This window comes from Anopheles aquasalis, chromosome 2, assembly GCF_943734665.1.
Source record: "Anopheles aquasalis chromosome 2, idAnoAquaMG_Q_19, whole genome shotgun sequence".
Taxonomy (NCBI): Eukaryota; Metazoa; Arthropoda; class Insecta; order Diptera; family Culicidae; genus Anopheles; species Anopheles aquasalis.
This window is the reverse complement of record NC_064877.1, coordinates 68,374,048-68,391,724: the sequence shown is the minus strand read 5'-3', so window position 1 is coordinate 68,391,724 and position 17,677 is coordinate 68,374,048. Positions and strand designations below refer to the sequence as shown.

The window sequence follows — 17,677 nt, the reverse complement described above, 5'->3', positions numbered from 1 at the left end:
GGCTGGCTGGTGGAAATCCGTGGAAAACGAAGAAAATTAGATAAAGACATGGAAGGGTAGCACCGAACAGCGGGATTGGGGTTCGAAACTAGAAACTGCCTGAGGTGCCTCTCTTCCCTCATTAATCCTCGATTTATGTTTGGGGAGCCACGGAAGGGTTTTCCATTTTTAAAATCCCTCTTCATCCAGCCAGAATGCTCAGAATGGCGTGAAATGGGAAGCATAAAATATGTTTTTTTTTTTTTTGGATATTTATGAGCCAAAGTATAGATCCCGAACCAATCGTCTTTCGTAATGCACTGCAGCACTGAGCCACGAAGCCAGAATCGCTTTTACCACGAGTGTCATTACATCTTAGCATCGTCACTCCGCACCCAAGATCGCTCGCCTTTCAGAAGGAGTTAATTTGAACCGCTTGCTCAACAAACTCATACCACCGAAAAGCGCACGGCCGAACATCGCTTTTCGCTTCTCCAATATTTCGGACACACTGTGCACCGCGATCCACTTTGAGTCGGCGTCGGTCTGCCCTCGATCACTTACCATTTTTCACCATGGCTGCCCGCTGCCATCGACCAAACGACGAACGGCAACGCTCGAAACGGGGGTGAAGATGTGTTTTTTTTTCTTCTCTCTCTTCACGAACACGAATCACGAAACAGATCACGAACTGCGCCTATCTGCGGTTGCGATAGGGATCAAAATCGATCGCCGATCTCTTTCTCTGGCGCTCTGTGTGTATTTGTGTGTGTGCTTTTGCGTGTTCCAACTTTCCAGCGATCCAGCAACGATTCAGCAGACCACAACTCGGCACTGGCAGCTTAGCACTAGCCGGGGGTTCACACTACTCTCACTGGGTTGGTGCGCCTTCTGGGCCACTACCGTCGCCTGTGTGTTGTGTGTTGATCGTATGCACAGCGGATGCACAGCGGATGAAATTTCGCACTTTTGCACCGAAACCGACGGAATAAAAAACCACTGAAAGCACACGTACACTTGTTGGTGGGCTGGCACACGTACCGGATCACCGAAAAGGCAGGGAAGCTATCTTGCACTGCGTCTCGCACTCGCGATTCGATCCCGCGGGAACGGACGACCACCGACAAGCAGCACCACGTCTAACACTCGGCCAATTGCTCAACAGCACAGCTTGCTTCTGCTGCTTCTGTTCCTTTCCTTCTACTTCTCCTTCTGCTTCTGCTTCTACTTTTTCCCCTTTGTTTTCCTCTCTGTTAGCGGCTTCACTCCACTACAAACTAAGGGAAAAGTCACGTCCTATTCGCTCCAAGTCTGCCGAAAGACTGATTTCTCGGGCCCTCGTTCAGGTGAGCGACGCAGTCGATTCGGCAGGTGAGAGGCCCACTGATGATCGCGAGTGGGCGAACCGTACGATCACGACTACGAAAACGACGGAACGGTGCTTTCGCGAGGCGAAGATCGATCAAACCATGGGGGGAACCCATTTCTCTCGCGCTCTGCATGCGCAACGTACGCGATCGTCAAGATGCGATGACCGTGAATAAAGCTCGCCTACGGGCGAACGCTGCCACTCGCGACACTCACGCAATCTGCGCACCGACGAGCGATCGCCTGCTCTCGATCGCGGTTCGCGGTGCGAGTGTCGCGAGATCCGCGCCAAACCGGGCGCGCGTGATCGTTGGATTCAACGAAGGTGGGAGTTGATGTACTTCAGCGAGCGCAAAGTCTGTGGGTCGATCTTAAGGTCAATCCTCCTAAAGTTGGTGCTACTTTTGGTGCCCGTGCTTGCGTGGAGATTTCAGCTGTTGTGAAATTTGTCACAGACTCCGCGGTCCGCGATTCGTTGGGGTCTGTTATGATGCGCCAGATGCATCGTTCTGTCATCATGCTATCGATTTTGTGTGCGAATGCACATAAGTGACCTTTATGAACATTTTTAAAAGCCATCAAATTACTTTTCACGAATAGTTCTCTTCACATCTGGATTATTTTCCGATTTAATCGATTTTATTTAGTAAACAACAAGCGTCTCATTCTGATTGAAATTCTAATTTTCGGTTGAAAGAAGAAAACAGGAATTGAAAGTGCAACACCCAAGCTTGGTGTCACAGTGGGCACCACTGGACAGCGCGATGACATCATGGTTCCTCGTTTATGCAAGAGCTCGATCACTCCATCCCCTTTTGTCTTTCCATGCGCGGGCTGCATTTCACTTCGACGATCGCACAATTCGCTTTTCGGTCATTCGTAAAACGCATACTGCTCTACAACTGGCCATCCGTATCGGCCTCATGTGTCGCCGTGAAAGAGGAGAGCGATGGTGCATATATGGAGCTACGCGAAAGGAAGGTCATTGAGAAGGTCCTTCTGCTGGAGGATAACAAGGGTCTCCTACGTCGAGCCCTTTAGTTTGGTACCAGGATATCATTGATCGGTATAGGTGGCTGCAACAAAAAAAGGATAAAGCGAGATAATTGACGCCCAGTGAGGTCATCCTGGCACTAACGGAATCAAAGAAAGTTGTTAGGGAAAATAATCCCATTTGACTCGTATCTTTTATGGGGTTATTAATGTCTTTCCCCGATAACTGAATCATTACTGGGAATTTGAGAAGAAAATACATAACAACGATATTGATTTAGAACACTCTTCGATGTTTAGAAAAACAATAAACCAAATCCAAAACGGAATTAACTCCTCGATTGTAAGCTCTTCCTTGAGGAACATTCGTGTGGCAACAGTGGAATATTCATGAACTTTTCCGTTTTGTCTCATCGAATATATGCTATCATCGTCTTTCAGAATGTCTTAATGAAAATTCTAAACTACTATTTCATCGATAGCAACTCAATTTCACGACACCAGCATGCAGTTAATTTTGAAACTAAATTGCAAAGATCTAGCGCATAACTAAACATTAATCATATGAGCGAGGCTATCCTTTCCTCGCAACGGTTTTTCCAATAGTTTTGAAACTACAAAATGGGAAAACTGTACTTTAAAAAAGTTGCTAAGAATCACCTTACCTACTCCCCAGCCGATGCCGATGCTTCATCTTGCCCCCGTGGAGGTAAATCCGCCAGCTCTTAACGGTTGACGCATCCACTCTCGCATCGCCGCGGTCACTCAAAAAACGATCGAAACACGAACGATCGGAGAGTGTTTACGTCGGAATGCGATGTTTTCTGCCACCCCGGTGGTTCTCTGCCGTCTGTTCGAACGGAAAACATCGCGCACAAACGCTGGGAAAGACATCAACAGGACATGAAGCGACGAACCCGCGAGGCCGCGCTGAGGGGCGAACACCTACGAGCGACCGGACGACCGGAAAGGGTCAATTGCGTTATTTGTCAGCAACGCTCGAGGGGCGCTCGGTCTGTTGTTGTGCAAAGCTTCGAAAGGTTCCGAACCATAACTGAACCAGAAAGATGACTCGCGGGATTGACTCGGCAGCAAACTTCTTCGGGCATCGTCTCGTTCGGTGCCCGATTTATCCAATTGATCCTCGCTTTGAAAGAAGGTGCCAAAAGGGTGCAAAGGGGCAGGCAGGTAGACCGGGTTGCCCTCTCGATCGAGATCAGTTCAATTGAAGCCGCTAGCCACACATTCCTTCAGCTCATCGGGGTGTCGATGCCTGCATTCGTGCAGCATGGCACGGCGAAAGCGAGAGGCATCGAGACGCAAACACGCGCACCAGTGTGGCATCGGCAGAGTAACCTCGAGTCGGGATTGTATGTTGTTTGTTAGCAAACATTGACCCGCATCGGAGCGAAAAAGGGCGAAACAACAATCCCAACAAACAGACCATCCACCGCCCGTCTCGCAATCGCCATCGCCTTCGTCGTCGTCTTCATCTTCACTATCGGAGCCAGTCAGTTGGATACGAATTTCATATTTTTCGTCATCTTTTCGTTCCGTTCCTTCCTCTGAGGAGTACAAAATGCAACACGATGTTGGCTGGGCACCGCCAGGCTATTAAAAGTGGCCGACAAAAAGCATCCAAAAAGAAGCCTTCCAGACACGCACACAGGCATGCCCCCCGGGAGGGTTGCACGGAACTCTGCGCAACAACAACTATCACGCCATGCGCTGGGTACGGTCCTTCCGATCCTGACCGACCAAGACAACAGGTGAAGTGCGACGACGACGACGACGACGAGAACGAACGACAGGAAACGAAAAGCCAAACCACAGGAAGACGGTGGTGATGATGATGATGATGATGAAGATGAAGATGAGGAGGATTCGCCTTGTGTCCCGCCGCCAGTCACATACAGAGCAGAGGACCTTTGAAGCGACTCCGTGACTTCCTGCCACGAGGCGCGGATCGCGAACAAAACCAACCAACCGCCCAATGTACGCGGGCGCTCGCGCGATATGATGATACCCATCGAACACTTTTGCTTTTTTGCTTGCCTCCTTCACCGCGGTTGTCCTGGCCGTGTATCATCCGGGGATGCGCATTGTTACCAGCACGGAGTCACCCCCCCTTCGAATAAGAAATCTTCTCCAGCGAGCGAACCGGAGTTCGTTTCAAGAATTCACCATTCCACACCAGCTAGCAGCCAGTTCTTTGTGTTTCTGTTTTGTTGATTTTCCATCCACCAGTTTTTTTTTTCTTGCGCCTTCCCGCTCGTCTGTGTGTTGCCTTATCTGTTCCGGGGGTGCTCTGGCCACCACCATTGCCGTAGAGTCGCAGAGTATGCATCATTATTATGATCGCTATTATGTTGTTCTTTGGCAAGCGAAATTCATCTTACGGCAATCGATGGCATCGATAGCTGGTGGCATCCTCCTTCGAACGAGGGAATCATAGCACAAAACAATCGCATATCGAACCCAATCCAATGGCTTCAGAAAACAGACACTCGCGGTCTCGGTGCACACTGTTCGATTGGTACGTGTTAAATGGAAAATAATTCAATTATAAGTCTGCGCGAGTGAGACATAAATCATCGTGGCACAGGCTAGCTAGCTAGCTAGCTAGCGTTTTTTGCTGGGCAACATTGACCGGACCTTCCTCCTGGACCAGGTCCGGTGTATCGGCAAGTAGCAAGGTGCGCACCTACCCGTATTGCATACTGATCGATCGTACACGATCACACATCACTCGGATGGGCAACAAACAACTTTGTTTGGATGTGGCTTGGACATCAAACTCCGCATCACATAAAAGGGTCCGTGCGATGATATCCATGAACATGAAAATTATGTTGTGATTCCAAAAAGGGGATTTCCTTTTCCTGGAGACTGTTGGGTGTTGTGCTAATTGTTTGGATCCTTGTTTTAGTCTTTATACCGTCGACCGTACTAAAGTGATTTGCTAGAAGTTTGTTCTCCCTTTATTTGGAAAAATCCTTTAAATGTAACTTATTTATTTTCATTTCATTTCATTACCTTTTCTTCGATTTGATTTCTAAAAGAAAACACACCTAAAAAGAACGATATTTCTTCATTGACGAGTATTATAGGATGTCCTCGAGAAATTGTTATGATAACGCATTTTTCAGAACAACTATTTAATGAATGTTAGAAGTTACTACACATCAAGAAATATAACAGACTCTTCAGCCTTGACCTCTGATAGGAACATGAATGTAATCTAATCCTTAAAATTTCAGCCCACAACATCTTTTAAAAATCTAAAACTGCTGTTAACTGTTAACAGTAGAGAAATCTTCTAAAATTCTTTATTTTGTTTGCTTGATTAGGTCATTTGAAAAACAAACAAACAAAATTAACTATTTGGTTGCTCTTCATTCCCTACTCAAATGACCAAATGAAATCCCAGGGAAGCTACTTCTTTCACTCTGGCCCCACAGAACTGTCCACTGTTACCTTCGAATCGCAAATGCGATCACCAACCCCATGTTAGCTAGCCATCTTCACCGCTCGGAAGCTCGGTTTTAAATACGATGTCAACCTACTTTCGCACTCCGCGAGCGGTAGCATAACCGCTACCAAATGGCTACCAATTTCCCTTCATCGCATTCTGTGGTCAGCTCAGCAGCGAGAAAGGAACCCATTACTAACCCGATGACACACCATCGTCGTCACCTCGCAATCGTCGGCGCAAACCACCAGAAAACCATCGACGATTATAAAGTTGTAGGCCACGAACGATTCAGACCCTCGATGGCCTCGGACTGGGCTCACGGTCTAGAAACAATTTTACGGTACATTACGCATTCACCACCAATTTCACCAGTCGTCCGATTCCGTTTATGTCCGCGAGCAGAGAGGTGGTATGCTAAACGACAAAAAGTGGTGGCACCAATCGATCGACGTGGTGGTGCCCTGGGAAGCCCATCGCGTCAATCGCCTCTCGTATGGTGGTCCCCGTCCATCTCGGTTAGTGCGCCGTACACGAAGTACACGTTCCTCCGTGATTGAGGTAACCAAACTGGAGGCAACTGAGGGGACGATGACGACGATGACGACGATGAAGGAAGTTAGGTCAACGCTTGAACGCGCAAACGTTGTACCATCCCATCGTGGAGCCTTTCTGCAAAGTTATCAGCGTTCAATCCGATTAATTGCTGATTATTAGTAATGAAGATGAGGTCCACGCAAACACGCAGAACGCTCGTATGACGCAATTCTAACAAACGATCCTCCGATCGCCGTTCGAGTGGAAACTCTCCGGTTTTTCCGCTTTATTACGATCCACCCATCCGCCTGCAGCTCTACGCGTGTGTTCCCCGCTTGTGTATGTATCCATGTCGTTAGTAAGATGCTGAGATGCTTCCTGCCCCTTTCCCGTGGGGAGAGAATTTTTGTGTGCGCGGATTCCATTCAGCCACGAGGTTCTCAAGGTCAACCATTAGATATGGTGGCCGGGGGGTGCTGAGGAACGCATCGAACCATCAGCGACCATCGGTACCACCCCTCTTCTCGCTCTGCACCCGCGCTAATCAACCGGCAGACCGTTCTTGGTTATGCTTGGTAAATTATGACCAGCCTCAAATCGCTTCTATGAATCAGCGCCGTGAATGGAGGATGCCGTGATGCCGTGATAGGATTGGACAGGGAGTCAGCGTGAGAAGAAACTTCCAATTCCCTTCCTTCCTGCCCGCCCCTTCTCTTCCCACAGCTTCCGCTTCACCTTTCCGTTCCTTCCTTTTGCCAGCGGAATTCCTCACGGTGCGATTATGCGCGAGGTACGAAATCGTTGATAACTGTGCGTGATAGCAACAGCAGCGCAAACACCGACAACATAACTGCACACAGATCCTCCTCTGCACATCGAGAGCTAATGTCTTTCTTCAGTTTCTAAATGCGTGATTTAGCAACCACCAATTGGCATCCTCATCCGAAAGCAGCTCTGCTGAAGAAGTGTGTGGTGGTGTATGTGAAGGTCATAAACTACCGCCATCATCGTCTTAGATATCGGCACCGTAAGAAGGCGAATCATTTGCGTTCCTGCGCGAATATGCACATCAGGGTGCAAATGCTGATGCGAGGATGCGAACGACCACTTCCTCACACTCGCTACAATCTAATCGTGCCGAGTCGTCGATGGCGAGTGCATACAATTTGAAATGATGAGCCGTGCGCGCTAAATTTATCCCAAAACGGCTCATCGCACACCACAGAGCACAGCAGGATTGGCCTTTTTGCCTCATTATACCAGCGCATCGCGATCGATCGACCGCGGGTGAGCAATTGTCCACGGGATCACAGCGCAGCTCCCTGAAAAACCATTAGGATGAGATCATCGTCATCAGCATCATCATCATCATCATCATCATCGGAACCTCCGGTTCCTTGTGGTTCCGGCGTCACACGGCGCGTGATGTGGATGGACATTCTTGCGGCCGCTTTTTTGCACGATCGGTGCCGCGACCAACGGCGAACCGCGGAATGATGCGATACGCGGTGGAAGTGTACGGTGGTGTGCGACTGTATGATGCGATGCGATAGTGATCTTCGCCGTGTGTCAGCTTGTCAGCACCGGCAGCAACAGCGGCAATAACAACAATTGCTTGTACACCACCTAGCGATGATCGTGAGGATGAGCGCACGAAAAATAAAATAAAATAAAGAGGATGATGCGCGCTTCCTGGAACGCACACATACGATTCGGATGGACCACGCTCGCCTGATAATCGATTGCAATCGGAGTGAGGAGGATGGCTGACACCAATGCGGCGAACATCGGCACATCTTCCTTGATTAATCGCATCGGATGATTGACGATTGTTGTGGGGCTAGTGTCATGGAATGGAATGGCGCACAAACTGATTGTATTGAGGAGCAATTAAAGATCCTTTTTGGGAAGCAGTTGCTGCGGTTTATTAGAACCTATTAAGTATTGTCAACATTTGTAAGCAAATTTCTAACCAGCAAAGTGAGAGCAAACAGAAATCTAATTCTTATCAAAGCTTCACTCTCATGGCTGGGTTCAATTTGCTCAATTTAAATATGGTTCTGCATCGAGTTGTTTTCAGGCAAATAAAAGAATCATCGCTGCACGGGCTGAATATGTACTGGAGTTGGGTTAAAGTAGGGGTTAATAAGCATGGTTGGGATGAGGACAAACAAACCAAACGCATGCATTCATCGGTCATCGGTTCTTCAATTGCCTTCGGACAAGGCCGGCGAAACCTGAGGTGATAGTTCACTTCTCGCTGCTTTTGAGTGCTATTTACGATGCTGCTGTTCTTGACCATTCACTTGCGGCCAGCTACAGGAAGGAGACTCTTTAGGAAATTGAAGAAATAAACACCTGATGCTATCGGAAGCATGGCATTGAAGCGTCGAACGTGTCGTCGTCTCTTACGTAATACAAGAATCGCAAATCTCTTGACAATTTTGACCTGGCTGATGCTTGTTAGGCGGTCGATTGAGTGATTCTATCCGGCGCTACCACTTTGATTGACTACATTACGTCATGCTAGTGTGCTGTGTAACCTGTTATTAACAATGGCGATTGTCTCCAGTTCATCGTGGCAGTAGCGACATCTCATCTGCACCCAGTAACTCATACTTAAGGCCAGAAGACATTTAGATATTAAACTACCTCTTCCCAAAACCCAAAAACTTTCCAAATTTATTAACGCTCACCGACGCAACCCGAAGTGGTGGCACTCTAGCTGGCACTTAATCGCTACAAGTTGCCCATTTTGGCAATTCGAAAGCAACTCTAACCCTCTGAGCCAGACAATGCAACCCACGTTGTGCGGCGTGTGGCACAAAAATCGAGGTAACATTGCATTCGATTGTGAAATTACGTTTGTATTTTACAAATTGCAGTACCACATGCCAGGGACAGCAGATGCTTCTGATGCATCGATCTACGAGAATCAATTGTACGCAGCAGCAGCAGCAGCAGCAGCAGCAGTCACCATTCGTGGGAGTAGAAAGAATGACCTCTGGAGATGAACAGCAAGCGCTAGCATCCGGTCCTAGCATCGTGGACCAATCGACAACGTCGCTGAGGCGACAACGTGGCGGGGCGTACGCTGAGAACGCTGCCGTCGAATCGTCTACGATTATGATGATTGTTTAATCTTTGCAATCATCATCTTAGCATGATTGTTTGCGCACGTTCCGCCAGCATAGATGTGGAGAAACCACAAAGCCCCAACACGGGACCAAGCCAGGTCAGCCAGAGCAGCAGCAGCAGCACAAAAAGGGCGCCACAGCTTCAGCTATTATGTCCGCGTGTGCACAAGAAGAATTCGAGTCGAACGAATGGTGGGTGCTGAAAGCGGTGGGAGCGGTGAAAGTGTGCTGCAGCAGGAGCAGCAGCAGCGGGAGGAAAGTTGGAAAAAAATCTTTATCCAAGCCAAGACGGAATGGGAAGCTAAGCCAAGCTAACGGTCCAGGGATCTGCTGCGGTCGTTGCCATTCTGAATAATTGCGCAATTGGTCGGTGGTCGCTGATGGTAGCACAAAAACAGAAAAGCATTTAGGGCCCTGGCACTGGGCGCTGGTGAGGTGTAAACAGTTCCTTTCCTTTCCCGGGCGCAGGAACAAACGTTTTAAATTCAATTTCCAACTCCAGGTCTCTCATTCGTCTATCATGTAACACTTTTTACCAGATATTACGTGGAGCGCGCTAGGCGAACAAGGCGCATACCAGGCACGACCTACAATTTCTCTATTCCAGACCCTGGCGCGCACAATCCACATGCCACAAACGGGCGGTGCAAAGGTTGCCAGCCAGGCACGTTAAATGGGCACATCAGCACCGGCAACTACCACCACCTCCAAGGTCCAGCAAGTGGTGTCTGTTTACATTGTAGCGTAGAGCACAAACAGCAGCAGAACTCAACCGGATATAAGCTTATGCACCCTGTCGCACTGCCGGCTGTCGATTGGCTAATTTGTGGTGCGTTAACACAGCTGACACCTTGCGCCTCACTAAACACGATGTCCGTAACGGCGAGTAACAAATCAAGCAAATTTGAAACGAGAAAAAGCCATCGCCAAGTACATTCCAAGCGCATGGCGTCGTCTGCTTGCCCTTACGCCCTACAGCATCACCGCTTACCCTTGGCGCCGTGCTGTGGACAACCCTGTTGTGCGCGTTGTCACCGCTCAAACGGCGGCTCATTTGTTTTTCATTTTAATTCCTCTGATAACGGCGGTCCTCTGGCAATGACAGAGTCGCGGACGGAAGGTATCCACGGGTTCCACTATCAAGGTGCTAAGGGCCCCCCCCCCCCCCCCCTTGGCTACCCCATAGTTTGACGGATGATGATAGACCAACAGCCGGCTGCTTGGCTGTGCTCCCGTGTACGGCACTTTGGCACGTTTTTCGAGCGAGAACATCGCGCCAACGCCTCGGCCCCTAAGTAATGTGCATTAATGAACGTGCATAAATATGCCCAACCAACCAAGCCACGGTTATATGGTAAACCGTCTTGCATCTTGGATTAATTGGATCTCTCGCGGGAGATAACGCTGGCAAACTGACGCTGTTGTGACGGTTTGACAAATTATCCAAACGGTTTCCTCCCGATTCCAGCGGGACACGATACACCGCTAGGAGGTCGTTTGATTGGAGGAAAAAGTTCCTTCCTTTTTCCCCCACAAAGGAATGCTGACCATCGGTTAGACGTTCAGAGGATAAAGTAAATTACTCTTCATCAGCTAAAGCTGCGCGTGCTAAGAACCATTTAATACACAAAACAGGTCGCAACTCAGGCAGAGGATAATAGTGTACTCGAATCTAACCTTTATGTTTCGCGATTTTTTCTTCTAATTCCCATTACGCTTGAGATCCTGGAGTTGATTAAATACAGTTACCGACTACTCATCAGTAGATGGGTGTCTGATAAAGCTGCATGACCTCATAATGTGCAGCACCGTCACGATTGGCACTGAGATTACTAACGTATTTCGCAATAAGTTGGTAGGTCGTCAAGATCATTGAATTATGGTTGTAAGTGCATGTTTAACGATAGAAAATGCAGTGTTTTGCGCTCGTCGATACTCGTTTATCACTAAGATTACTCAGCTGGCATAGTGAAAACGTTTGTTTGGTTTGTACATCACGATGAGTACGAGAGTGGCGACCTGTTGAACATGTTGTTTGATTAGATATGTCGAGTAGATACTTTATATTCCAGTGTGGCATAAAATGAACGAGACCAACACTTCGTCGACAGTGTTGGCTGCATTCTGATGTCTCATCCGAGTCTTTTGCATACTTTCTACAATCCTAAATCGATAAACTCACAAGAAACTCATACCAATAATTATCTTCCGATAAATAACACTAACGAAGCGTCTATTGACCCTCGTCACACCTAGGACTCTGCTGATCCCAGCATAACACCAACACGTAGGGAACATGCCCAAATTTAGCGCACCGAACCTACTCAAGCTGGATTTGATTAATTGTGATGAATTGAGCATCTCATCTATTGGCCGACCCCTCATCGAGTAGGTGAAGCGAGTATCATTCTTCCCAATGTCAATGACTGCACCGTCTGGGTACCACGTTCTAACTCTAGACGGGCGTAGGAGAAGCTAATTTGAAATTTTGTGCAAATGTGCCATCGTCAAACATGGGAATTAGGCGCGATTCGTGAGATCATCTGCTCTGCGTGCTGAGTGGTATTGTCTTCACGCTTGTAATAACGATGCTAGAAACACCTTGATCCATGATCTTCGTCGTATCTTGTGTTCCATTTCATATTTCGGATTAAAACGCTACTTCGCCTCAATCAAACCGAATTGAACGAATCACATCTTTACGTCCGAACGAACGAACGAAAAAAAAGGTTATTAAATCAAGGTAAGATGATGGCAGAAGGTGAAGCAGTCGCCAGCAGTCGCGGGAAAGATGATTGATGAGCCGGAGAAGAAGCGTACGCGTACCACGTTAGCTAAAGGTTCCCAATTGCTCACAGCCAATTATGACTTCATCGGACAGAAGTATGAGTTCATAAAAGTCCCTGCACACAACAAGACAGCGGACATCAACAATGCGCCTCTCAGGCATTCTAGCTAGTTCCAAGCGAATTACGCTTAACGCGCCTGACAGCCTCAGAAAGAGAGAGAGAGAGGAACTAGGGAATGGATTTGATATCTAGCACTAGACGGAGCCCTACGACGCATCCGTAAGCCATCGTAATCATCCGTCCACCTACGCGCCACTGATCGTATTAATACGCCGGACCGGTGGACGGACAGTCGGCAACATTGTACCTTTGAACCACTCCGATCATGGCCGGCAACTGCTCGGTCGGACTGGCCGCTAAAATTTCCCGCATTCTGACAGCCTCAAGACAGTCACAGAAGAACCTTGGAGCTTGGCCGTTGCATGCCAAACAGAACAGAACTCAACGCTAAGCGCAAGAGTGCACCATGAGTGCGTCCATTTCCTTCGCAGGACGGCGACACGGCGAGTCAACGATGCGTAGCCACTGGCCACTGGATCGTTAGCTCGCGTCCGGGAGCGGGGAGACCGCCTGCATGAGTCAGAACCCGGGCAAGACAGCGCAAGCACGTACAACAGCAGCAACAACAACAACAAAAACGCTGGCCCATCAGATTTATTCCTTTTTCGCCATTTTTCCTTCTCCACTCGATCTCGAGGGCCCCAGCAATTTTGTGCATTTTGTGAGCGCTGCCGTGGTGGCCTTCAAGACAACAATCGCTTCGTGGAGGAGAAGAGCGAGCTTTGAAAGGGAGTTGTGGCGAAGTTCACCCCAAAAAATTTACATAACACTGCGAGTGTCTGGCTTCTGGTTAATTTATAATCTAACCAGATTATACATTAACGGCCACCTTTCATGCGCATGTGGCACCATATGTGGCGGTGACATCATCGCACCTCACCGTATGGTGGGTGCGTTGTTCGGAAATTGGAATCGAATCCTCGAAGCGTCTCGCGTGCGCCAAGTCTCGCGGACGTCGAGTGTGGCGTGTTTGGTGCAAATGAACTTTATTAGATTTGACACATACCTTCTCCTTACCTTTTTCTGCCAGCCAGACCCGGCAGGACGGTATTATTGATGGCGCTCACTCATGTGGAATTTGTTATTTCGAATCGACGCACGGTCGCGTTCACCTTGGTATCGCAGCCGGTGAACAAATGGAACAGTCCTTGAGGCGCACAGGCGTTACTGTAAATACGCGCGCAGTCCATTGTTTTCGGATCATAAATTCCAATAAACAAGTCCAGCAAGAGGGTGACAGAAAGCAAACAGAAACGCAACAAACGATGCCGCCGCGATCGAAACGAGCAGAATTTCCCTACGAGACAACTGGTGCAACAGCTGGTCAAGAATGTGGTTAAAAAGTGGATAATTTTGCCCCGACTTGGGCAATTTCGCATCCTCAAATTGGGTGCAAAAGGGAACGTTTGCGTCACGGCAAAGCGTCAGGCGGCTTCGGAGCAAACATTGTAGAATGCCTGGTGAATTCCCGTTCTCAGCAAAGAATGCAAACCCCGGGACCTAGCAGCCAACGAGCGGCCGTGACGAGCGACGAAATTAACTTAAAACAACAGACATTTCATTCAATTACCCATCAGCGCACTCTGCGTCTGCGGGAGATCACGCGATCGCTCATTGTTTGACCATTCTAATGAAGTAATTACCTTCTCCTTCTTCAGTTGGCGGTCGGTTTTGGTTCTCCCGCGGTCGGTCTGTCCGCGCTGTGCTGTGCAGTGGCTGGCGCCTTCTCGACAACTCGTTCACAGTGCTCCAGAGTGCTCCAGTAAAATGCAAACCATCGCAATTACACTTGTTCCGAATGATAACATAATAAGCCGACGAGGGAGGCGACGTCCCGTAATGATCGCTAGAAGTGATCGCTTCTCTCTCTCTCTCTATCTCTCGCGAGGCCTAGGCACGCAAGCCCCGAACAGCCCAATACACACGTTTGCCTTCTGCCTTCTGGCGATCGCGACCGGGTCCAGAATCGAAGTTGCTCCATTAGGCTCGTGGCCCGTGAAGCGATCTCTTCTGCGCTCGCTTGAGCTGCGACGGTCCGGAATCGTACTCGATCGCGACATACACGCCTCCAGGCGCCTTTTTCTGGACCGAAAGCCCAGCGTAGCCCAGCGTATGGCTTTCAATTAAAAACATTCGATAATTGTAAAATGTTGTTCTACTACAATTTAAAACGTTTCGTGCGATTGCGACTCCGGGCGTCGATCGTGGTGCTCCTCGTGTCGATCCTCCCTCCCTCGTCTATCGTATGACGTATCAGTAATGGTCCCGGGGAAGCTTCCATGTTGCCGCAACCTGTATCGTTCGATGATGCATTTACTTTTCGTTAATAGCCTGTGCGACTGTCCTCAGCGGGAGGGAATGCTTTGCGGCAGCATCGTCTTCTGAGGCCGCAGAAGCAGCAATTCCACAACCGCAGCACCCCCGGGAACCAGGAGGTGGTGCCAGGATGATAAATGTGTATGGATGGATGTGGAGATGCCGGCAAAACATAAATGTGCCTCTAGGAGTTCTGTCAATATTGATTATTCTGTGCAGGCCGTCCCCTGTTTCCCCTTTCCTGGCGTGGACCCTCCTTTTAATGCAATTATGCATCCGCACGAACGCAACGCAACAGTCAGATCAATTTAGCTGCAATAATATCTTCATCGTGGCGTTACATTTTCAGTAGTAACCTAGCCAGCGGCCAACCAGCCAGTCTTCCGGAATGGGTTTGATGTTTGCATTATTCTAAATTTGGAAGCCGTGTTCCTGAGCTTCTTCATCACGAACCGCGAGCTCTTCACTCGATGTTTGTCCAAGTTTCGCAATCCACAGCAAACAAACTCGCACACGATCGCACCGGTTTTTTGGGCGCATCGTGGGTGACGAATTGGGACGGATTTCGAAATGGACAAATCAAACAGCCGGCACCGAATGGACAGCACTTGCCCCCACTCCAAGGCACCAAAGATCCAAGGTGGTCGGCTGAAGCCGGATTTTCCGCACGCGGTCTGGTGTGGTCTGGACCGGCCAAGTCGACTCGGTCACGTCAACGGACCAATGAACCAGCGAACGATCGTACACCCACAATTGGATACCCATTTTGGGAGTGCCCAGCACCAGGACGTCAGTTCTTCTCCGTCTTTTTGTTCCAACTCCACTCCATGACGCACCTGGAACGGGTTAGTGGTCTTTTCGTAGAACCCCCGCCACCACCTCGTGTGCGTATGTGTCCGTTGACCTTTCGACTCGTTGTCGTGGTCGTCGTTGGCGTCGTCAGCTCACACAGCGAAACACGGAAACGCGGGTGCCAAGCACGAACGCTTCGAAAGCACCAAAACCACAGCGGTTTGCGCCTGGACATGATTCCTTTTTTGAAGCGCCCGTTAAGTGCCGTCGATCGGCCTTTGGCGAATCATTCACTAAAATGTTTGCCTCTAGTACATTACGATGCCGTGCGGGTATTGCGCAAAGTTGGACAACGTCGATGAGAAATGGGGGTCTCTTTCTTGGCAGAAGAAAGGTCGCGTACGTTGCATCCGCTTGCTTGCATAATTAGTGGGTTGAATTTTTGGAGGAAACAAAGTTAGAAAAACACATTTCTTTTTTTTTGCATCCGGCTGAGCTTCGATTGCGACTGGTGATATCGAATATCTGCATAACAGGTTTGAGTTTGGGTGAAGATCGAGCCAAGCCCAAGTTCGCGGAGTTTAGCATTGATGTCGTGAAGAATGTTATGCATTTTTGATTTTTAATCACAAGACAGCATCCATTTCTGCTATCAGCAAATTGATAAGGTAGCCTTCAGGCTTTCCAAACGATAGGGATACCATTTACTAAATAGCTTATTAACTCATCTGGTGCTACAACTTTTTGCTGTAGTCCTATGGTATTCAGTAGAAGAAAATTCCACAACTAGTCACTTCGATGCTTTCGAAGGACGATCGGTTCATACTATCCAATGGTCCTGTCCAATGACAGAGAGATGAATAGTTTTTATCAAAAAATGACAAAAGCTGCGGTGCCGGCGGTTGCATCACGTCACTCCATTATGGCATTTACTTTATGCTTTTGCATAATAATGAATGTATAATTATGAGCCAAAAAGAGATAATTTGCGACATGATTTACTCTCGCGGTATCAACGAGACGTTCCTGGCGAAACTAGAGAAGTCTCTGGCTTCAACCTGCTTATCAGAAGACGACGATATTAATTCGCGAAAAAGGTAGATCATTTTTATGATTTAAGCAGCACTACTTGTAGCTTGGACTGGCATTCAATTGCAGTTAAAAATTGAATTCACAACAGTGCTTATGTAAAGTCTTCATAAATTCATGGCTATTACTTCGATTTTGGTACTCATACAGACTTACTTAAATTTAATATTTTTCTCTCAAAGATCATTACGTTAAACAGATTCATCATTAATCAAATTGAGGATACAATTTCAAATTGAAGTACAAAAGTAGCTTGCAAAAAAATTGATTCATCCCACATTGGTTTTGTTGCTTGCAAAAGAGTTGCTCATGAAAGGAATGAAGTAAAAGTGTTTACTATTATATCTAGATTTAAAAAGAAAAGCAGCAAAAACCACGACCAACTACGCACGACTTTTCCACTTACAGTTGCCGCTCGCCAAGCCAAACGTTCGAATTGCTTCGTGAGCTATAAAACGCGTACGCTCACGTCAATATTAGATAACACAATAGAGCGTCGCTAATTGCACACCAAACCAGCCCATCCACCCACCCATCACGAGCTGGCCAATTCCACGTCGGCATTTCGCGGGCGCGAGAAACCAAGAGATGGACGACAACACGTGGGCATCCACGGAATCTTCCTACCCTACTCCACGCCACGGATGGCACATCCGAAGAGCAGCAGCAGCATAAAGGCAAAGGACCTTGACACCATCCAAAGTAGGCCCGAATCAAAGGCCCTCCCTCACCCCCTTCCCCCACACGTGATTAATCATATTTCTCCAACACGCCAACTATAACGCTGCGCCACCCTGATCGTTCTACGCCAATTGCCCGAACCCACAACCCGCGCCAGATACTTTGTCGTAAGCCAGGACGCGAAAAGCCGGCAGGGTGGGAGGGCGATCGAGCCAGGGGTGCGGCTGGAGTGGATGACTCAAACGGCGGCTCTGCATGGCTGCCATGGGTGCCCGCGGTTCCTGCCTTCCATCCGGTTCGATTGCTTGGATTGCGATCTAGTTGCCTGGTGAGCGTATATGCCATAAATTGGACAAGCTGCTCCTGCGTAGGATGCTCGAGTTACATGCCGCCGCCGCCGCCGC

General features: G+C 48.5%; 1 protein-coding gene across 1 annotated transcript in view; it reads right to left on the bottom strand.

Moving 5' to 3' along the window:
- Positions 1–1,283, bottom strand: part of LOC126570874 (uncharacterized) — a 149,526-nt gene extending 148,243 nt beyond the window's left edge. The window contains exon 1 of the mRNA XM_050228939.1: positions 544–1,283. Within this exon, the coding sequence (XP_050084896.1) occupies positions 544–546 (3 nt within the window). The 5' untranslated portion in view covers positions 547–1,283. The remainder of the gene's footprint in view (positions 1–543) is intronic.
- Positions 1,284–17,677: the final 16,394 nt, after the last annotated feature.